This window comes from Tachypleus tridentatus, unplaced genomic scaffold (genome assembly GCF_004210375.1).
Source record: "Tachypleus tridentatus isolate NWPU-2018 unplaced genomic scaffold, ASM421037v1 Hic_cluster_2, whole genome shotgun sequence".
In the NCBI taxonomy this organism is placed as follows: Eukaryota; Metazoa; Arthropoda; class Merostomata; order Xiphosura; family Limulidae; genus Tachypleus; species Tachypleus tridentatus.
Genome location: NW_027467782.1, coordinates 24895104 through 24912387, shown reverse-complemented (window position 1 = coordinate 24912387; position 17284 = coordinate 24895104). Strand labels below are relative to the sequence as shown.

At 31.6% G+C, this 17284-nt stretch overlaps 1 protein-coding gene across 4 annotated transcripts in view; it reads left to right on the top strand.

Annotated features, from left to right (window-relative positions):
- Window positions 1-17284, top strand: part of LOC143242486 (serine/threonine-protein kinase ATR-like) — a 50239-nt gene that overhangs the window by 3729 nt on the left and 29226 nt on the right. The window contains exons 1-4 of one of the 4 annotated variants that reach the window (XM_076485914.1): window positions 6943-7139; window positions 9404-9570; window positions 11904-12098; window positions 15702-15859. In XM_076485914.1, the coding sequence (XP_076342029.1) occupies window positions 11919-12098; window positions 15702-15859 (338 nt within the window). In that variant the 5' untranslated portion in view covers window positions 6943-7139; window positions 9404-9570; window positions 11904-11918. Of the gene's footprint in view, window positions 1-6942; window positions 7140-9403; window positions 9571-11903; window positions 12099-15701; window positions 15860-17284 lie in introns of those variants that run through there. The other 3 variants (XM_076485915.1, XM_076485911.1, XM_076485912.1) reach the window with 3 other exon arrangements.

The following is a 17284-nucleotide window of genomic DNA, read 5'->3' as shown; positions in this document are numbered from 1 at the left end:
TCCTCTCTTTCAAGTTGTGTTCATAGTTCTCTTTATGCTTAACTGTATGTTACCTATAACTAATAGACAGTTAAGGTTTTCATTCTATCAAATGATGTATTTCACAATATTTTCTTCTGTATAACCAACGTTCCATTGAGAAATGACTAGCTTGGATTAATTTGTAATGACTCTTGTCACAGATCTAGAAAGCTAGTAAATTTTTGAGTGATGTGTAAATTTTGCATGTTATAGTCTATGTTGTTTGTAGCATTATTTAATGAAATAAAAATTATAAATTGCGATAATATAAGTAGCATTAAAAGTTATGGTTAACTCTCTTCAACAATCAAGAGAAACAGTGTAGATTGTTCAAGTGTTTCATTTATTTATTTGTTTATGTTTATTTTTTGTGTATAATTATAAAAGCAACTAAAATGTAAAAAATTAGTAAGGATATTTTTTAAGTTAAGATAAAGTAAAATCAACAATAAGTATAATTTTTTCACGAGACACTTGAGCTTATTGTACTAGTTGTAGTAGCTCATGGGTAATGTAATTCGATAGCGTAATGTGAGCTGGATGTTTCTTGACTTGATTTTACATCTTATAATGGCTTGACAGTAGTTTGTTGCAGTTTAAATGGTGATAAACCTTAATTATAAATAGATGTGTTACAAACTAAGAGCTACTTAGGATAAATGAGTGTAGTTTCTTCTTGCAATATGAAGTCATTCTAGAAAGAAGAAAGGGTAATTCAGGGTTTTTAAAATTTATTTTATTGTTTTGGTGGTTTCAAGGTCAGTGAAGTTAATCAATCCTGTTTTGAGTTGGGTTAGAAAAATAACATATAAACTATCAAGATTTACTGAAAAAATGTTTGAAATGTATTTATGGAGGTCTTAGGGTTATATACAAAGGAGGTATTTTTAATTTTAACATTAAAATAACTTTTCACACAGATTATTCAAAACAAATTATCATATGGACAAATCTTTATTTTATTTAATTAAATATGATTCTTTGTATGTTAGAGACTTGTAATATTAACTGAAACATTGCCAGATTTTTGAAAATATACCACTTTGAAAGTTAGAAGTATTAAATCTAAACAGACTGTAAACAAGCACAAGGAGGTCACATGGTCAGTCATACAGATCAAGGCTGTGTTGAGAGAGTTAATACAGTGTTGTTATATATGTTCTTGTACAATGGATTTTTATCTGTTCTTTTATTGCAGTGATCTTTTAGTTATTTTATGTTATCATAACGTTTTGTTATTCTGGTGTTGTGTTGGGCTTGATGGTTCCCTGAATATATATATATATATATACAGTTGTGTTGTCAGTGTAGTAATATTTTTCTCTCTCTCTCTCTTTTTTTTTTTTGTCAATATCCTGTATACTATTGCATCATGAACAGACAGTATACTAGCTTTATGATGTGCTCTTATTATAATGACTTTGTAGGCATTCTGTTACCTTAGATATCTTTTGGCTGTTGTTTCAGCATATTGATCTTGTTAATACATATTAGTACAGTGAACATATTAACCTGTACACTACAGTTATTCTAGTATATTGTTAATTATTGTATCCTTGTTTATGCATTGTCAGTACAATGATTTTTATGTTGCTATATTAGTACAGTGTTCATGTTGATGTTGTGTTACCACAGTTTTCTTCTGGGAATACTGATACTTCAGGGTACTTGTTGATGATTATTGAGGATGCTTGTTTTTTTACACTGAGGATGGTGGTTTTGTTGGTATCTTCTTAACACTATGGTATTTTCTATGTCCTCTTAGTATGATGTGCTCTATGTCACATCTATTTAGTACAGTTAAAGTTTTAATAGTACAATAATCTTTTTTGACATTCAGTTATTACAGTGGTTTTGTTGATGCCTGCTTTGTAGTAGTTTGTTTCATTTGAAATGGTTGACTGTATATGTAAAAATTAAAACTCCATATTTTTTACAAACACCAGTTTCAATAATCAAAGTATGCTATATTTTCTGCATAGGTTTTTTTTTTCCATATAGGATCCACTTCTTGTCATAGGTAATGCTTTGCTTTAAGAATGACTCCCTCTTGTTCCTAACCAGTTTTCTGCTCTTCTATCAGTTCATGTGGTACCTCTTTGCCCAAATTTTTAACTTTCTGATTGCAGCCAGGTGATGAGAAACAGTTGCACTGGAAACTTCTCAGTCTACTGAAAGTGCCTGAACTGTCATGTGTGGGCAAGCTTATGCAGTAGCACTTAATATGAACTGTCATGTGTGGGCTAGCTTATGCAGTAGTACTTAATATGAACTGTCATGTGTGGGCTAGCTTATGCAGTAGCACTTAATATGAACTGTCATGTGTGGGCTAGCTTATGCAGTAGCACTTAATATGAACTGTCATGCGTGGACTAGCTTATGCAGTAGCACTAAATATGTATGAACTGTCATGTGTGGCTAGCTTATGCAGTAGCACTTAATATGAACTGTCATGTGTGGGCTAGCTTATGCAGTAGCACTTAATATGAACTGTCATGTGTGGGTCTAGCTTATGCAGTAGCACTTAATATGAACTGTCATGTGTGGGCTAGCTGCAGTAGCACTTAATATGAACTGTCATGTGTGGGTTAGCTATGCTTATGAACTGTCATGTAGCTAGCTTATGCAGTAGCTCTTACTGTTTCTTCATTCACAACAGATTGAAGCCTTCCTCAGTGTTTATTCTCGAGGTTCCTATTACCAGAACGAATAGTAGTTTGAGAAGTATTCCCTTGTTCCAGTGCCAAATTGATGTTTTAGCAACCTTGACTGCATTTTTTTGCCAATTTGAGCTCATATCAAAAAAGTAGTTTCAGTTCTTTTGAAGAAATCATCTTGTGTAGGGTTCCAAAGAAATACAAAACAATTATAATACAACTTGACATGACAGGCAAATGTAAAACACAGCACTCTCAGTAGTATCAAATAGCATACAGTCAAGTTACTGTATTCAGCTTATTCTAATCACAGTCACTGTTCTACTAAGTGAAAATAAGCCATTTCATATAAAATGACCTAATAAATGCTCTTCTTTGTGTAATACACAATACTTACATTAGCTAGCTTTGAAAAAATAAAAGCTTCATTTTCTCTAGTGTAAGTTATATGAATATAGGTTTTTCATGTTCATTCATTTGATGTTTGTGCTTCAAATTATTTCTGCTTAAAACACAAACTTCATTGCCTGTAACTTTAATTGTATTCTTGATAAACAACTTTTCGGTAGTTTATACATTCCAGATCAAAAGGTTAATGAAAGTATCATAGAAGTCTGTGTTATCAGTAACACATTCAAACAAGAAAAATTAATCTTTTTAGATAAATAATTAAAATGAATTAAAGAAATGTCTTAGTGTTTTAATTTTTTTTTTGTAAGTTTTTTATGTGTATATCCATACTTCAGTTAGAAAAGCCTTTCTCAAACATCTTGTATCAATATTCTTTGACATTGAGAAGGCTTATAATACAACATGGAGATATGGCATTTTGTGAGACAGCATAGATATGGGTTACGTGGCCATTTGTCCACATTTATTAAAATTTGTTAATGGTCAGGCAATTCCAAGTTCATGTGGGTTCAACACTTTACCATTTTTTCTGTAGAAACTTGGAGTCTCTTGGGGCTGTGTTCTGAATGTCACACTTTTCAGTATAAAAATTAATGCCATCACTGAACAACTCCCTCTCACTATTGCAAACACGCTCTATATCGACGACTTTCACATCTCATGCCAGTTATTGAACATGAGGTATATTGAGCGGCAGCTACAAACTGCTCTCAATTGTTTACTGAAGTGGACCACAGCAAAGGGCTTTACCTTCTCTCTCACTAAAACAGTTTGCATGCAATTCTGCCACCAATGGGGTATTCGTCCTCATCCTGAACTCCATTGCGGTGAAGTTGTGCTGCCTGAGGTCTTTGAGACTAAATTCTTGGGGCTTATCTTTGACCGTAAGCTGACCTTTATACCACATATCAAGCAGCTACAGGTCAAATGTACAAGAGCACTGAACATCCTCCTTGTCCTCTCTTCCATCACTTGTGGAGTGGATCGATGTTCTATGCTAAAGATATATCGTGCTCTTATTTGACCGACACTCGACTATGGTTTGCTTGTTTTTGAATTTCGTGCAAAGCTACTCGAGGGCTACCTGTGCTAGCTGTCCCTAATTTAGCAGTGTAAGACTAGAGGGAAGGCAGCTAGTCATCACCACCCACTGCCAACTCATGGGCTCCTCTTTTACCCACAAATAGTGTGATTGAATGTCACATTATAATGCCCCCATGGCTGAAAGGGTGAGCATGTTTGATGTGATGGGAATTCGAATCTTAACACACTTGGACATGCTTGGCCACCTCGACTATGAATCACTGGTCTATGGCTCTGCCAGACCATTGGCCTTAAAGATGCTGGACACTATTCATCATTAAGGACTTCAGCTCTGCACTGGGGGTTTCTGTACTTCCCCAGTTCAGAGCTTGTACATAGTCTCATGAACTTTTTTTGCACCTCTGCCATTTACAACTGTCTTTACTATATGCTTTGAAACTTTGTTCCTAACCAAAGCATCCCATCTAGGGTTGTGTTTTCTTTCCTCGTTGGCTCATGCTTTTTCAGACCAGACGGTATGCCATTGCTCCTTTTAGCCTTCATATCCAGTCATAGTTGGATGAATTGGGTCTGTCGTTGGATAACATTGCTGTATCCACTGGTCAGCCCATCCCACCATGGTTTATTACCATCCCCAATTGTGAATTATCTTAAAGCTATCTGAGAAAAGTAGACACTCCTGATTGGAAATACTGTTTGTTATTTGCTGAACATCTTTTGAACCATCTTTCCATTCCTGTTTATACAGATGGTTCAAAATCAGGTGACTGTGTGGACTCTACCATGGTTGCACGTAAAATCCCTCTACAGCTTCTGTGTTTACTACTGAACTGTATGCCATTTCTCTTGCCCTGGATCACATAGAAGCTAAGCAGTACTCAAACTGCATGATTTATACTGACTCGCTTAGTTCTGGCCTAGAATCGCTTCACATTGGTTCACACCCTGTTGTCACCAATATTCACAACTGACTGGCCCATTTCTCTTTATCATCTACTTCTATTCAGTTTTTCTGGATACTGGGCCATATTGGTATTCATGGGAGCTAGCTTGCCGACACTGCAGCTAAGTCTATTTGCTCTGGCACTATCACCGCTGTGCCTGTCTGATACATGGACTATGGTCCTGTATTCAAGGCTTGGCTCTGTGCCATCTCGCAGTCAATTTGGAGTGAGCAATGCAAAACATGCTTTTCCAAATACAACCCTGTATTAGACTTTGGCTGTCCTTGTTACCGTAAGGATCGGAAGGAGGAAGTTGTTCTAACTAGACTATGCATTGGTCACAGTTTTTAACTCATTGTTTTCATTTATCTGGAACTGATACACCATTATGTTGTCTGTGTGATACTCAGGTCACTGTATACCACATTTTACTTTCTTGCCATCGTTATGACTATCAACGATGGTGCCATTTTCACCATATTCTGTCCTAAGGTTTGTCCATAATGACATTGTCCACCTTGGAAATGTTTTTAGTTTTTTAAAGGCCATCAATCTTTCTAATGCCATTTAAGTTTCTTTAGACCTTCTTTGATGAGAATCCCTTTGGAGAATCACAGTCTATCTAGTTTGATTTGAAATTAGAAAATGACTGTAAAGTCAAGTAACTCAAATAGGACTGGAAAGGTCTACTTAGGTGACTAACGCTGCTGTTTGAACTACCTGTTAGTCATCCTGGCAAGTTACTATTAAAATTTTGCTATACTTCCTTTAAAACTTTAATTACTTTACTTTTTGAAAATAGCTATAACATCAAATAACTTGGAACCAAGACTGGAAAGGCCAGCTACAGGTGACTGATGATGGTTTTCGTACTTATCTCTTTTAATCTTCCTAGCGAGTTATGATAATTACAGTTATGCTGCAGAAAGTCCTCTACAACTTGTATTACTGTAGTTTTGTTTTAATGCTTTAGACTAGATGTAAACATTGGTTTATGGTTTTTTTACTTTGTTTTTTTTTTTTACCTTAATTTTCTTTTATTTTACTTTAATTTTATCTTTTTACTGGATGTTTAGCACAGATAGCCCAGCTGCTTTGTGCCATAAAACACCAAATCAACCAACCAACCAACTAAGGAAGATAATTACTACCTTCAGTGTAACCTAGAAAAATAATTTTTTTTCTTTACCTCCCACATTTGAGATTGTTTATAAGTAGAACTGGTTTATTTTTCTTTATTCAGAATAGTATGTAGTTATTCATTCAAACAAGTCAGAAACCTTCCAAGAACTTCTGTTATAATTTGTTTCCAATGTGTTCATGAAGAAAACATTTGTTTTTAAAGTAGCTATATGTCTTAAGCTAGTTGCATAATTGTTAAACTGATCAAACGTAGGAACAAAACAAAGTAAAATTAGTTCTAAGTATTCTGAAAGTGTTTGATACCAAACCATAAAGAAATTCAGAATTAAATTTGAATTTTGAAAGTGTGTTTCGGGGCTAACACACAGGTTTTATTTTGGTCTTTTTTCAGGCAATAAAATGTTTACATTTACAGAAAGTAAACTACAATAATTTTTTATTTTATAACTTTTTTTTGCTTGTCTACTAGCTAGTTGTAGGTTTCAAATAAATTAACTATTGCAAACTTTAGATCTGAGAGTTTATATATAAAGGAAAAGAGTATGACAAAAAAGAAAAATAAACTTTACAGATTCTTTATTTTGAATTATTTTTATAAGATATTGGCACAATGGCTTATGAAAAGAAAATACTTTATCACTAGTACAGTTTTTAAAGTTAAGGTTTATCATTTACATTTCATTTCACTTAACCATTTCTGTGAGTCTTTAAATGTATGTGAACTAGTTGATTCTTTCAGATTTTAGATAGGTATGGTTTGTATCAACTTACAACTGAAAAACTTGGAGTTGCAATTGTTGACACATTTACTTACCTGATGAGCTACCTTAAAAGTAGAAACTTTTCTGTTCCCAAGAAGTTGATTGAATCTCTGAGTGAAGTTCTATTAAATCATTGTGGAAAAATGGTGAACTCACAGGTAAGATAAACTGTAGAGTTGAAAGGGTTTTTAAAATATGAAACTTGTATGTATGTATTGGATAAAGGTGTTTTGTAGAACTGTAGTGTATTTTTGCATTATAAATTAGACTAGCTAACAAAGTTTTATATGTCTATTACACTTTGAGAAAATGAATAGATAAGTATGTGTATACTCATATCATGTTTTTGTTATTTACATTCATATTTTATACTGCTGCACATTATTCTTTTATCTGGAGCTTTTGTAAAATCTTTCATAATGGACCATTAGTTTGGTGCAGCCAAGTGATTAATGTGCTCAAACTGTGAATCTAAGATTTTATTATCTGTGTTTCATTACTGCAAATGTGTGTTCTGTGGGGCTTGTGGGTGCAATAAGTGTAACTATCAAATCTCACTGGCTGTTCCTTAGCTACCTTCCTTTTAGTCTTATACTTCAGAATTGGAGACAGCTATGCGTGTAAAGCCCTTGGATAGTTTTCCACAAAATTCATAAACAAATCAAAAATGAAAGACCAGCATTTTTAAAAGTCTTTGGTTAACTAATCTTCTCACCCAAGGTATCGTTTAGTGTCTTACATTTAAACTTTTATTAAACTATTTTTCTTTTATGTTATATTATTTAGAAAAGCTTAAAATTTTAGCTAATGATTCGTATCTTTATAAGTTTTTAATTCTACGAGGTCATATTTTAAAAAAACTTCCTGAATTTCTCTTAGTATAACACGACATATTTACTTTAGGTATCTTGTCTTCCCTATTTTATTCACCACCCTTTCAAAAAGTACAAAATTAAACTTAAATTACTCAGAATAAAATTGTCATTGCTCAGACTAACCATAATTTTATAGCCTTCAATTTTGTTTGGCTACAAAGCTATAAATAAAAAATCAGACCCCATTCCTGCCACATCAAGCTGTCATATCCTTTCTTTCAGGTTTTGGTGATTATTCTCTCTTAGATTTATTTATATATTATTTATAACCAACAGAAAGTCAAGGTTTTGATCTATCAAATGATGTATTGTATAATGTTGTATTCTGAAAAAATAAACATTAGTTTTACTCAGAGAACAATCTTCTTTCTCATGGGAAATTTAATGGCTAGCTTGGACAGATTTGCAACAGCTTTTGTTGCATAGGTAGAAAGGTAGAAAAATTGAGTGTTAGGAGAAATTATCTGCTTTTTACATATTATCAGTATATGTTCTTTGGTCCGTTATTTAATTAAATGAAAATTATTTAATGCATTACTACCATTAGTGTAAAAACAGTAGTATAAAGTGTTCTCAACAATCTACAGCAAGAAAAAAGAAGATAAAGTACATTATTTCATATTTGTCTTGTTTCTTCTTTATTTATTATTATTAAAAGTAATCAAAATGTAAAAATGTGGATCTCTTTTTAGATTAGTTAAGAATAGATTATGTAAAGAAAATAATAATAATATAATAAAAATGTTTCACAAGCCACACGTGCAAGTATCTTGTAGTTAATGTGATTCAGTACTGTAACGTGAGCTGTATGTGCCTTGAGTGACACAGATAATAGTTAGACAGGATTCAAAGAGCATATAAAAAAATAAATTTTTAATTACAAATAGATGTACACTGTTAGGACCTTAAAACTACTTAGGGTAAAAGAATGTAGTTTTGTGTTACAATTTAGAGTCATTCGAAAATCAGAAAAGGGTAGTTTAGATTGATTTGTTTTGGTGGTTAGAATATAATTTGATTTTGGGTATGAGGTTGGTTAATATAATTTGATTTTGTTTTGGTGGTTATTTGGTTAATATAATTTGATTTTGTTTTGTGGTTATGAGGTTGGTTAATATAATTTGATTTTGTTTTGGTGGTTATGAGGTTGGTTAATATAAACGTGGACAAATCTTTATTTTATTTTACTAAAACTACTTCACTAAAAAAATATTATTTATGATGTTAACCGAAAGTGTGCAAAATTTTGTAAATATGTACACTATTGAAAATTGGAAGTATTTAAAGCTATAAAGACCTTGAATGGGTACAAAGAGGTCATGTGGTTGTTCCAATTGACTGAGCTTAATTGTGTGCATATGTACTGTGGTTTAAAGATAAGGTTACATTAATATCAAATTTTTTTCTGTTACTTGGGTTTCTTCATTTCAAATATTGCACAGTGTTCTTTCTAAAAAATATAATTTAAGTTTCTGTGATTTATTTTTCTTTCAATTTACATATTCTTAATTATTATTGTAATTAAATATGTGTGTGTTTATATATAGTGTGTCAAGACTGCATTATTATATATACAAAGAGAAGAGCTCAAGCAGTTGTCTGCTCATAATCCCACAATTCAAGGAAAACCTGTTCAACATCAACCATCTACAAGTAGGTTATCCACCAAAAGAAAGAGAGCTAGCAATGACATTAAAGGAGAAGAACCTTTGAAGTGAGTTGTGATTTTCTATATTTGTTATACACACTACATGGCCAAAAGTATGCGGACACCCTTCTAATTAGTGGGTTTAGCTATTTCAGCCACACCCGTTGCCAACAGGTGAATAAAGTCAAGCATGCAGCCATGCAATCTCCAGAGACAAACATTGGCAGTAGAATGGGTTGTATTGAAGAGCTCAGAGTCTTTCAACATGGCACTGTCATAGGATATTACTTTTCGAACAAGTGAGTTTGTCAAATTTCTGCCCTGCTAGAGCTGCCCTGGTCAACTGTAAGTGCTCTTATTGTGAAGCGAAAACGTCTAGAAGAAAAAAAAACTGTAGTCATGAAGAGGTAGGTCATAGAAGCTCACAGAATGGGACCGCCAAGTGGTGAAGCGCATAACGCATAAACATTGTCTTTTCTCGGTTGCAACACTCACTACTGAGTTCCAAACTGCCTGTGTAAGCAATGCAAGCACAAGAACTGTTCATTGGGAACTTCATGAAATGGGTTTCCATGGTCGAGCAGCCACATGCAAGTGTAAGGTCACCATGAGCAATGCCAAGCATTGGCTGGCGTGGTGTAAAGTTACCACCATTGGATTCTGGATCAGTAGAAACACGTTTTCTGGAGTAATGAATCTTGCTTCACTATCTGGCAGTCTGATGAACGAATCTGGGTTTGGCAGATGCCAGGAAAACAATGCCCGCCTGAATGCATAAAATTTTGTGGAGGAGGAATAATGGTCTGGGGCTGTTTTTCAAGGTTTAAACTAGGCTCTTTAGTTCCAGTGAAAGGAAGTCTTAATGCTACAGCATACAATGACATTCTAGAGTTGTGTGCTTCCAAAATTTTGCAACAGTTTGGGAAGGCCCTTTTTCCAACATTACAATGCCCCATGCTCAAAGCAAGGTCCATAAAAACATGGTTTGCTGAGGTCGATGTTGAAGAAATTGACTGGCCTGCACAGAGCCATGACATCAACCCTGCTGAACAACTTTGGGATGAATTGGAATGCTGACTGCAAGCCAGGCCTTCTTGCTCTTGTGACTGAATAGGAGTGAATTCCCACAGCCATCTTTCAAAATCTAGGGAAAACCCTTCCTGTGGAGGCTGCTATAGCAGCAAAGGCAGTATCAACTCCATATTAATGCCCATGTTTCTGGAATGAAATGTTCAACAAGCACATATGGGTATTCACCTACTTTTGGCCATGTGGTGTATCTTTATTATTCAATTGTGATTGTTAAAATCTTGATAGTGTATTTCCCTATGTAAATTTAAACATTTCTGTTACAATGCTTTATTGTCTTACTTTTAAGTATAAAAATGAAAAAAATACACAAAATATATGTAAGAAATTTCTGTTGTGATGTTTGCTCTTTATTTCTTTCTGGCATTGAAATAATGAATATTAATATAAATACAGAAATATATCAAATTTTGTAAGCTTTATTGAATGTTTATTGTGAATTATTAATGATTTTACCTATGATTACAGTGTTTATGCCAAAAATTCTTTTTTACACATTCTATCATTTTCAAATTAGTGGAGAAAAATGAAAATTATGAAATTTTTAACACAGATCTATATGATTTTGTATCATATCTATATAACAGTTATGATACAAAATCATATGTTTGCTTAGTATTCAGACTTGGATTTGGGTAAGAATAAAAACAAACTGAAAATTGCCTTAGTTTTGATGTACCAGAGTTGTTTCATGATTATTCTTCCAATACCAAACATTACTTCCTCTCACATCAATAAATAGTTTGGTGCTTTTATCTATATGTAAAAAAAAAGCATGCCTAACAGTTAAATGGTAAAGTGTGTCTTGCATGCAGATTATCATGTGACAACCTTCCCACCAATAGTAGTGCAACACACATGCTCCTGATATGTGCAACTCCCTCTGTTCTCTTTCACTGAATTATTACTTCTTGGTTGGCTGTTCTTGTATTGTGACTTTTAATTTGTTCTCGTTTCATGTGTTTATTGTTGTTTTTCTCATATTTGTATCAATTTCTTATCAAAAAAAGTACTTATCACTTTAAAATACATATTTTATATTATATTATATATTATTTTTATTTTATATTAAATACATATTTAAAATACATATATTTTTTTACCTGTTACATATGTAAAGATCAAAGTATTTAGTAGCTCATGTTTATAATGTATTGTTTATTGAAAGTGTAAAACAAGCACATAAATATGTATGTTAGTCTTTGGTTTAAAATGGGAAAGGCTGTATATGTAGTTTTAAAACTGAAATATATACATTGTTATCACTGTTAGAAATCACTTGTACATCCATGTTGCTTTTCGAATAATAGAGCACTTTACGCTACATGTTGCCTCCACTTGCTACTAAAGCTTCTCCTGAAGCTTCAATGTTGCTGAAAGTACTGGCCAAACAGATGAGAATGCAGAAGCAAGAACTCTTAATGAACCATTTTAAATACATATTTTCATACCTTGTTCGTCACTGCTCTAAAGAAGAAATGGAAAAAGCACTCACCTATGTTCAGGTAAGTACTACTTGCATTCAACTTTGGCTTATATTTGCTATTACTTAGCCATATAATTGTGTATTTATACAGCACTTTATTAAAAACAAACAATACTAATACACTTTTAACATAATACTGGTATTTGGCAAATTTAATTTGTATGACAATGTTTAGAAGTAAGATGTTTATGGGAGAAGGAAGGTCAAAGTTTGTAGTCTCTCAATACTGTATGTTATTTTATATCTGCAGTTCCATACATTATTTACATTTTGACTCAATTAATTAAATACTTAGAATTAAAGTCTCGGTTGTTTTTTTTCACATATTATTATATGGGAAAGCATGGGATTCGCTTCAGTAGATTTTTGTAAAAACTTGTATCTCTGTGAGATATATGGTATTAATTTAATAAAATCTAATTTAAACTGACTTTGATTATAACAGAATTTCTTATTTTTAAACTGAGACTAATATTGAGATAGGCAGCTTGTTGAGATGTGATTACCAGAGAATACATAATGAATTACTTCTTCACATCAGCACTCACTATGAACAAGTCTTTAGTGGACTTGCAATGTTGGCATGGAAAGATGAAAGTTATGATGGAACAAAGCCTATTACAAAACCAGAAGATATAGTAATGGCTACAGTTGAAATTTGAAATACTTAAAAAAGTTGCATTACATATCTACAACAAATAAAAAATCTGATTCTGTGCTGTAAAATGTAAATTTTGGGCAAATATCTCAATAAAGATAAATAAAAACTGACATGCTGTATCAAACTATTATAAGTTTAGTTGGAATTTCTTTTGGTAGCATCTTGACTGAGATTTTTCCCTGTATCTCCTTTTGTGGACAGTTAATGTTGAATTGTTAGTTAAAATAAACATTATGGCCATTCAAAGTAAATGGAATTGTTAATATTAAGTGAAGAAGTATCAGTAATAACCACTTGTTTAATATATTTACTTTTTAGTAAAATTCTAATTTCCTGAGAGCTAATTGAATAAGTAAAAACTACTTAAATATTTAAAAAGAAACCTAAGTTTTAGAACTTCATCTAATTAATATAAATTAAAAAAAAGTATTTGTGAATGTTTGGTGTGTAAGAAACTTTTATAAATCTTTGAAAACGTTAAAAAATGAAACATCTAGGAGAATTCACATCTAGTGTACTTTGATGACAATTTTGTTTTAAATCTTTACATTATAAACTAAAATATTTGCACTTTTTTTAATACAGTACATTATGCAGAATATATTAAAAGCATGCAGCCATGTATGGAAAGTAATAAATTTAAAAGGCTGGCTGAATAAAGTGTGAATTGAGAATCACCTTGAATATTGATATTTCTCAAAAACTTGAGACTTGAAGTATCCAGAAAAATTCCAAATGATTGTTTCTGAGTAAAATTTGTCAGTTATTTACTCTTGATGAGTCATATTGGTCAGTTACTTGTATCTGACTTTAAAAATTCTGGTATTTATACAAGGAAATTATAGGTTAACATAACAGAAGTTTAGCATTGTTCAGAGTAAAGTATTTACAGCAGTGGTGCACAAACTTTTGAGTCAGGGGCCACAAACGGACTTCTCGTAACTGTAATATGGACATGCTTTCAAGTAAAGCAATTTTAATAATTACAAGCTACGGGAATTGTGAGCTCGCAATCTTTTATGAGAATTAAAGTTGTCAGAAGTATATTTACCTAAGAATTATATACTTAAACATTATATTACAGCAATTATTGTAATATTGTATATGTAGGAAATAAGTACCAGGTATAATTTTACAACACAACTAAAAGTAGAGTAAGAAACATAACCAGAGCAAATAGCTTCATTAATAAAATAAGTTGGTATTTGTTAACTTTTGTGAAGAGGAATTGAAATTCATTTTTAAATCAGTAAAAAGTTATTATAACCTTTAATTGATTGCTTTATTTTAATCCATAGGCCAAATTTTACAGTCACGACTTTTGGGTTTTCTTGCTTTCTTTGATTCCCAGTTGCTTAATGCAAATTTTCCATTAGAGGAAAAGAAACTAGTAGGTGTTTTATTACATGATAATTAGGAAATTTAAATTTATTGCTTGAAAGTTTTGTGATTCATTTGTATATTTTATTTTATTTATCTTAAAAGAAAGTAAAGTCAGTTCCATAAAATTCTATGTATATCACATGTTTGTTTATTATTGGTTTTCTAAGTTAAACTATTGTTATCATTATTTAGTATAAAAAAAACATGTTTGTTTATGATTGGTTTTCTAAGTTAAACTATTGTTATCATTATTTAGTAAAAAAAAACTTTATAATCTTAAAGTCATATTGAAAATATGAAAGTGAAATTTATGTAAATAAATATTTATGAAAGAGCAAAGACTCCCTGTATGAATAATACAGGCTTGGCATTGCCCAGTGGTTAGCTTGTAGGGTCCAGGGTTTGACATATAATGCTACTGAACATTCTTCATGCTTTCAGTTGTGAGTTTGTTATGAAAGTAACCGTGAATCCCATTATTTGACTCATACAGTTGGACAAAGCTCTTATGGTTGAAAGTAAAAGTCTGTATGTTAGTAAGGTGCTGTTCCAGTTATGTATCATTTATCCTAAGAATTGTTGAAACTGATGTAATCATCCAAAATAGTAACTATAGGTTGTACGTTATAAGAACTAGAGTTGATCATGCTGGATGAAGGTGATGAAGTTAACCATCTTAGCTCCAATAAAAGAACGAGCTCTTTCTTCATCGTTATCCTCCCATGAATTTATCATAGGAAAAAAAAATTATAGACTTAATACTGAATGGAACACAGTTATCTATTCACAGAAAATATAGTTTAATTTTGTAGGATATTTGGATATGTTATTTTTAGAGTTAATTAGAGTATGGTGCATGTTTTGTCACTAATGGTCAGTACTCTGGTATGTACCATTTACCCATAGAAGTGTTTCTTGAATATGGTTTGTGCTTTATATATGGAACCAATCAGCTTCATATTGTAGTATTAGGCTTACATTTAATTATTTCCTACCTCTAAATACATTAAATACAAGGATTGATAAGCTTGCCTGTAGGAACAACACATCCAAATATTGGACAATATTTTGAGTAGTTACATAATTGTATTCCATCCTGTTTAACTAATTGTGGACATTAATGAAATATTAAGAAATTTTGTTGGTTTCTAAGGTTTTTTAAAGAACTGACTTGCTAGTATTAAACTTAGTGATACAACATCAATGAATTTTTTGTAGTTTTGCAAACATGAAATGTTTGTTATTCTGTATAGAGATTGTAGCAGTTTCTCTTAAGTGTATCGAGTTTTAAAATGTAAACTGTAGCTGCAACATCCCTATCTTTATATCATCAGAAATTTCATTTAATTACTGTTGTTGGACAGGTTTATTTTAAACAAACGTAAGAAGTTTTACCAGTGTCACTGTATGACACTTATGTGCTTAATTTTTGGTAGTATATATTTGAGTTTTCATGTTTAAAACCTGGACACTTTTTTTTCATAAAACAAAAAATCTAGAACTTTACAACTGCTCAAAATTCATTAAATACATAAAGAGAACTTTTATATCTAAAACTAATTTTCTCATTTATTTTAGGCATTAGGAAGTTTAAATTCTATTATGGAGCTAATGGGTCCAAAGCACATTACTGCAGTGAGGATGAAAGTGATGGCTACTCTAAAGATAGCTATTCATTTTACTGAGGAAGATTTCCCTCAAATTTGTACTCAAGCCTGGAACACTTTTGTTCATAAGTATATTTTCTTTACTTTGCAATTGCAAGAAAAGTAACTTTTAATTAATCTACTTATCTAATGAAATTTCTTAACTTAAACACATTTTTTTATAATTTTATTGATTCCATAGGGTCTTGAAAATGGTAAAAGTGTAGAAAACTCTAAAAACAATTTTGAAAATAATATTCTTTCATTGTGTCTAATATTTTATAAATATTTCTTTAATAACGTCTACTTTGATTTGATGTGGTTTGTTGTCTTAAGTGTTTATGATCTTTGTAGACTTATTTTTCACATCTATTGGGAGTGTGTACTCGTGATTAGTCAGTATTGCATTGCATTGTGCAGGGAATAATATGACTTTTATTAACCCTTTTCAGATGGGTCACATGTCAAAGGCCATGTTATTACATTTATTAAGTTGCATTCAAAATTTTATTGAAATACAGTTTTATGAATTTATCTCTATTTCTGGTATCAAACTGTAGATTATAATTCAAATTTTGATATTATACAGTATTTAATTTTGTAGTTTAAAAGTAAGTATTAAACAAATACACCAAAACTTCAATTTTATATGTTCTGTGTTGTGTTGAATGTAGCACTGGTTCAAATTAAATGCTTGTGATGTAAAAACACAACGTCTGTAGATGTACCAACTAGGAACTCAAATGGATAAGCTAAAATAAAAAAAAAAACACTTTTATCCTTTTAATTTTCTAAACTATAACAATATTTGTTGAATCGTACCTTTTCATTTTGAGAAATGGTCTTGTATATACATTTACTTCTATATATGATCTGAAAAAACAATCAGAAGCTCAGAATATTTTTTTAATGATTTTCCTAGCCATTTTCAAATGTGATGGTGTCCTCTCTTTCTTTCGAAACAAACCTTCATGCTGCTAATTTGAGTCTTTAGCCTGTTCTAGATTTCCTGTTTTATTTGATACAAATACAGTTTAGTTTTTAAACTTGATAAATTATAATGGAATTCTATGTTATCAGTGTAGTAATTTATAACTGTTTGATTGTTCTAATGTACATATAAAATATCAAAAAGAAAATTTTGTTTCATAACCTCCACATGGGACATTTCTGAAGGCTTAGCAAGCTAAGACAAACAGCAATGAGGACATAGGTTGTAACTAAAACTGATAATTGTTTGCTTACTTTGTTATTTACTGCTCTACGTTTTGAGATAAATTAGTTTAAGAAAATTTGTTTTTAAATAGTAATGTTCTATATAAATATACAATTTATAATAATTGTATATGACTGTATTTTACCAAATACTAGTCCACTAAAATGCAGATGATATAGGTCACTTTGTAAAACCTAAAGGTCAGTTTTATATTATTGGATACATTAACATTAGCAAACATGCACTGTGGCATTGTAACTTCTGAATTGTTAGCCAAACAGGCTGAAAAGTCAATATTA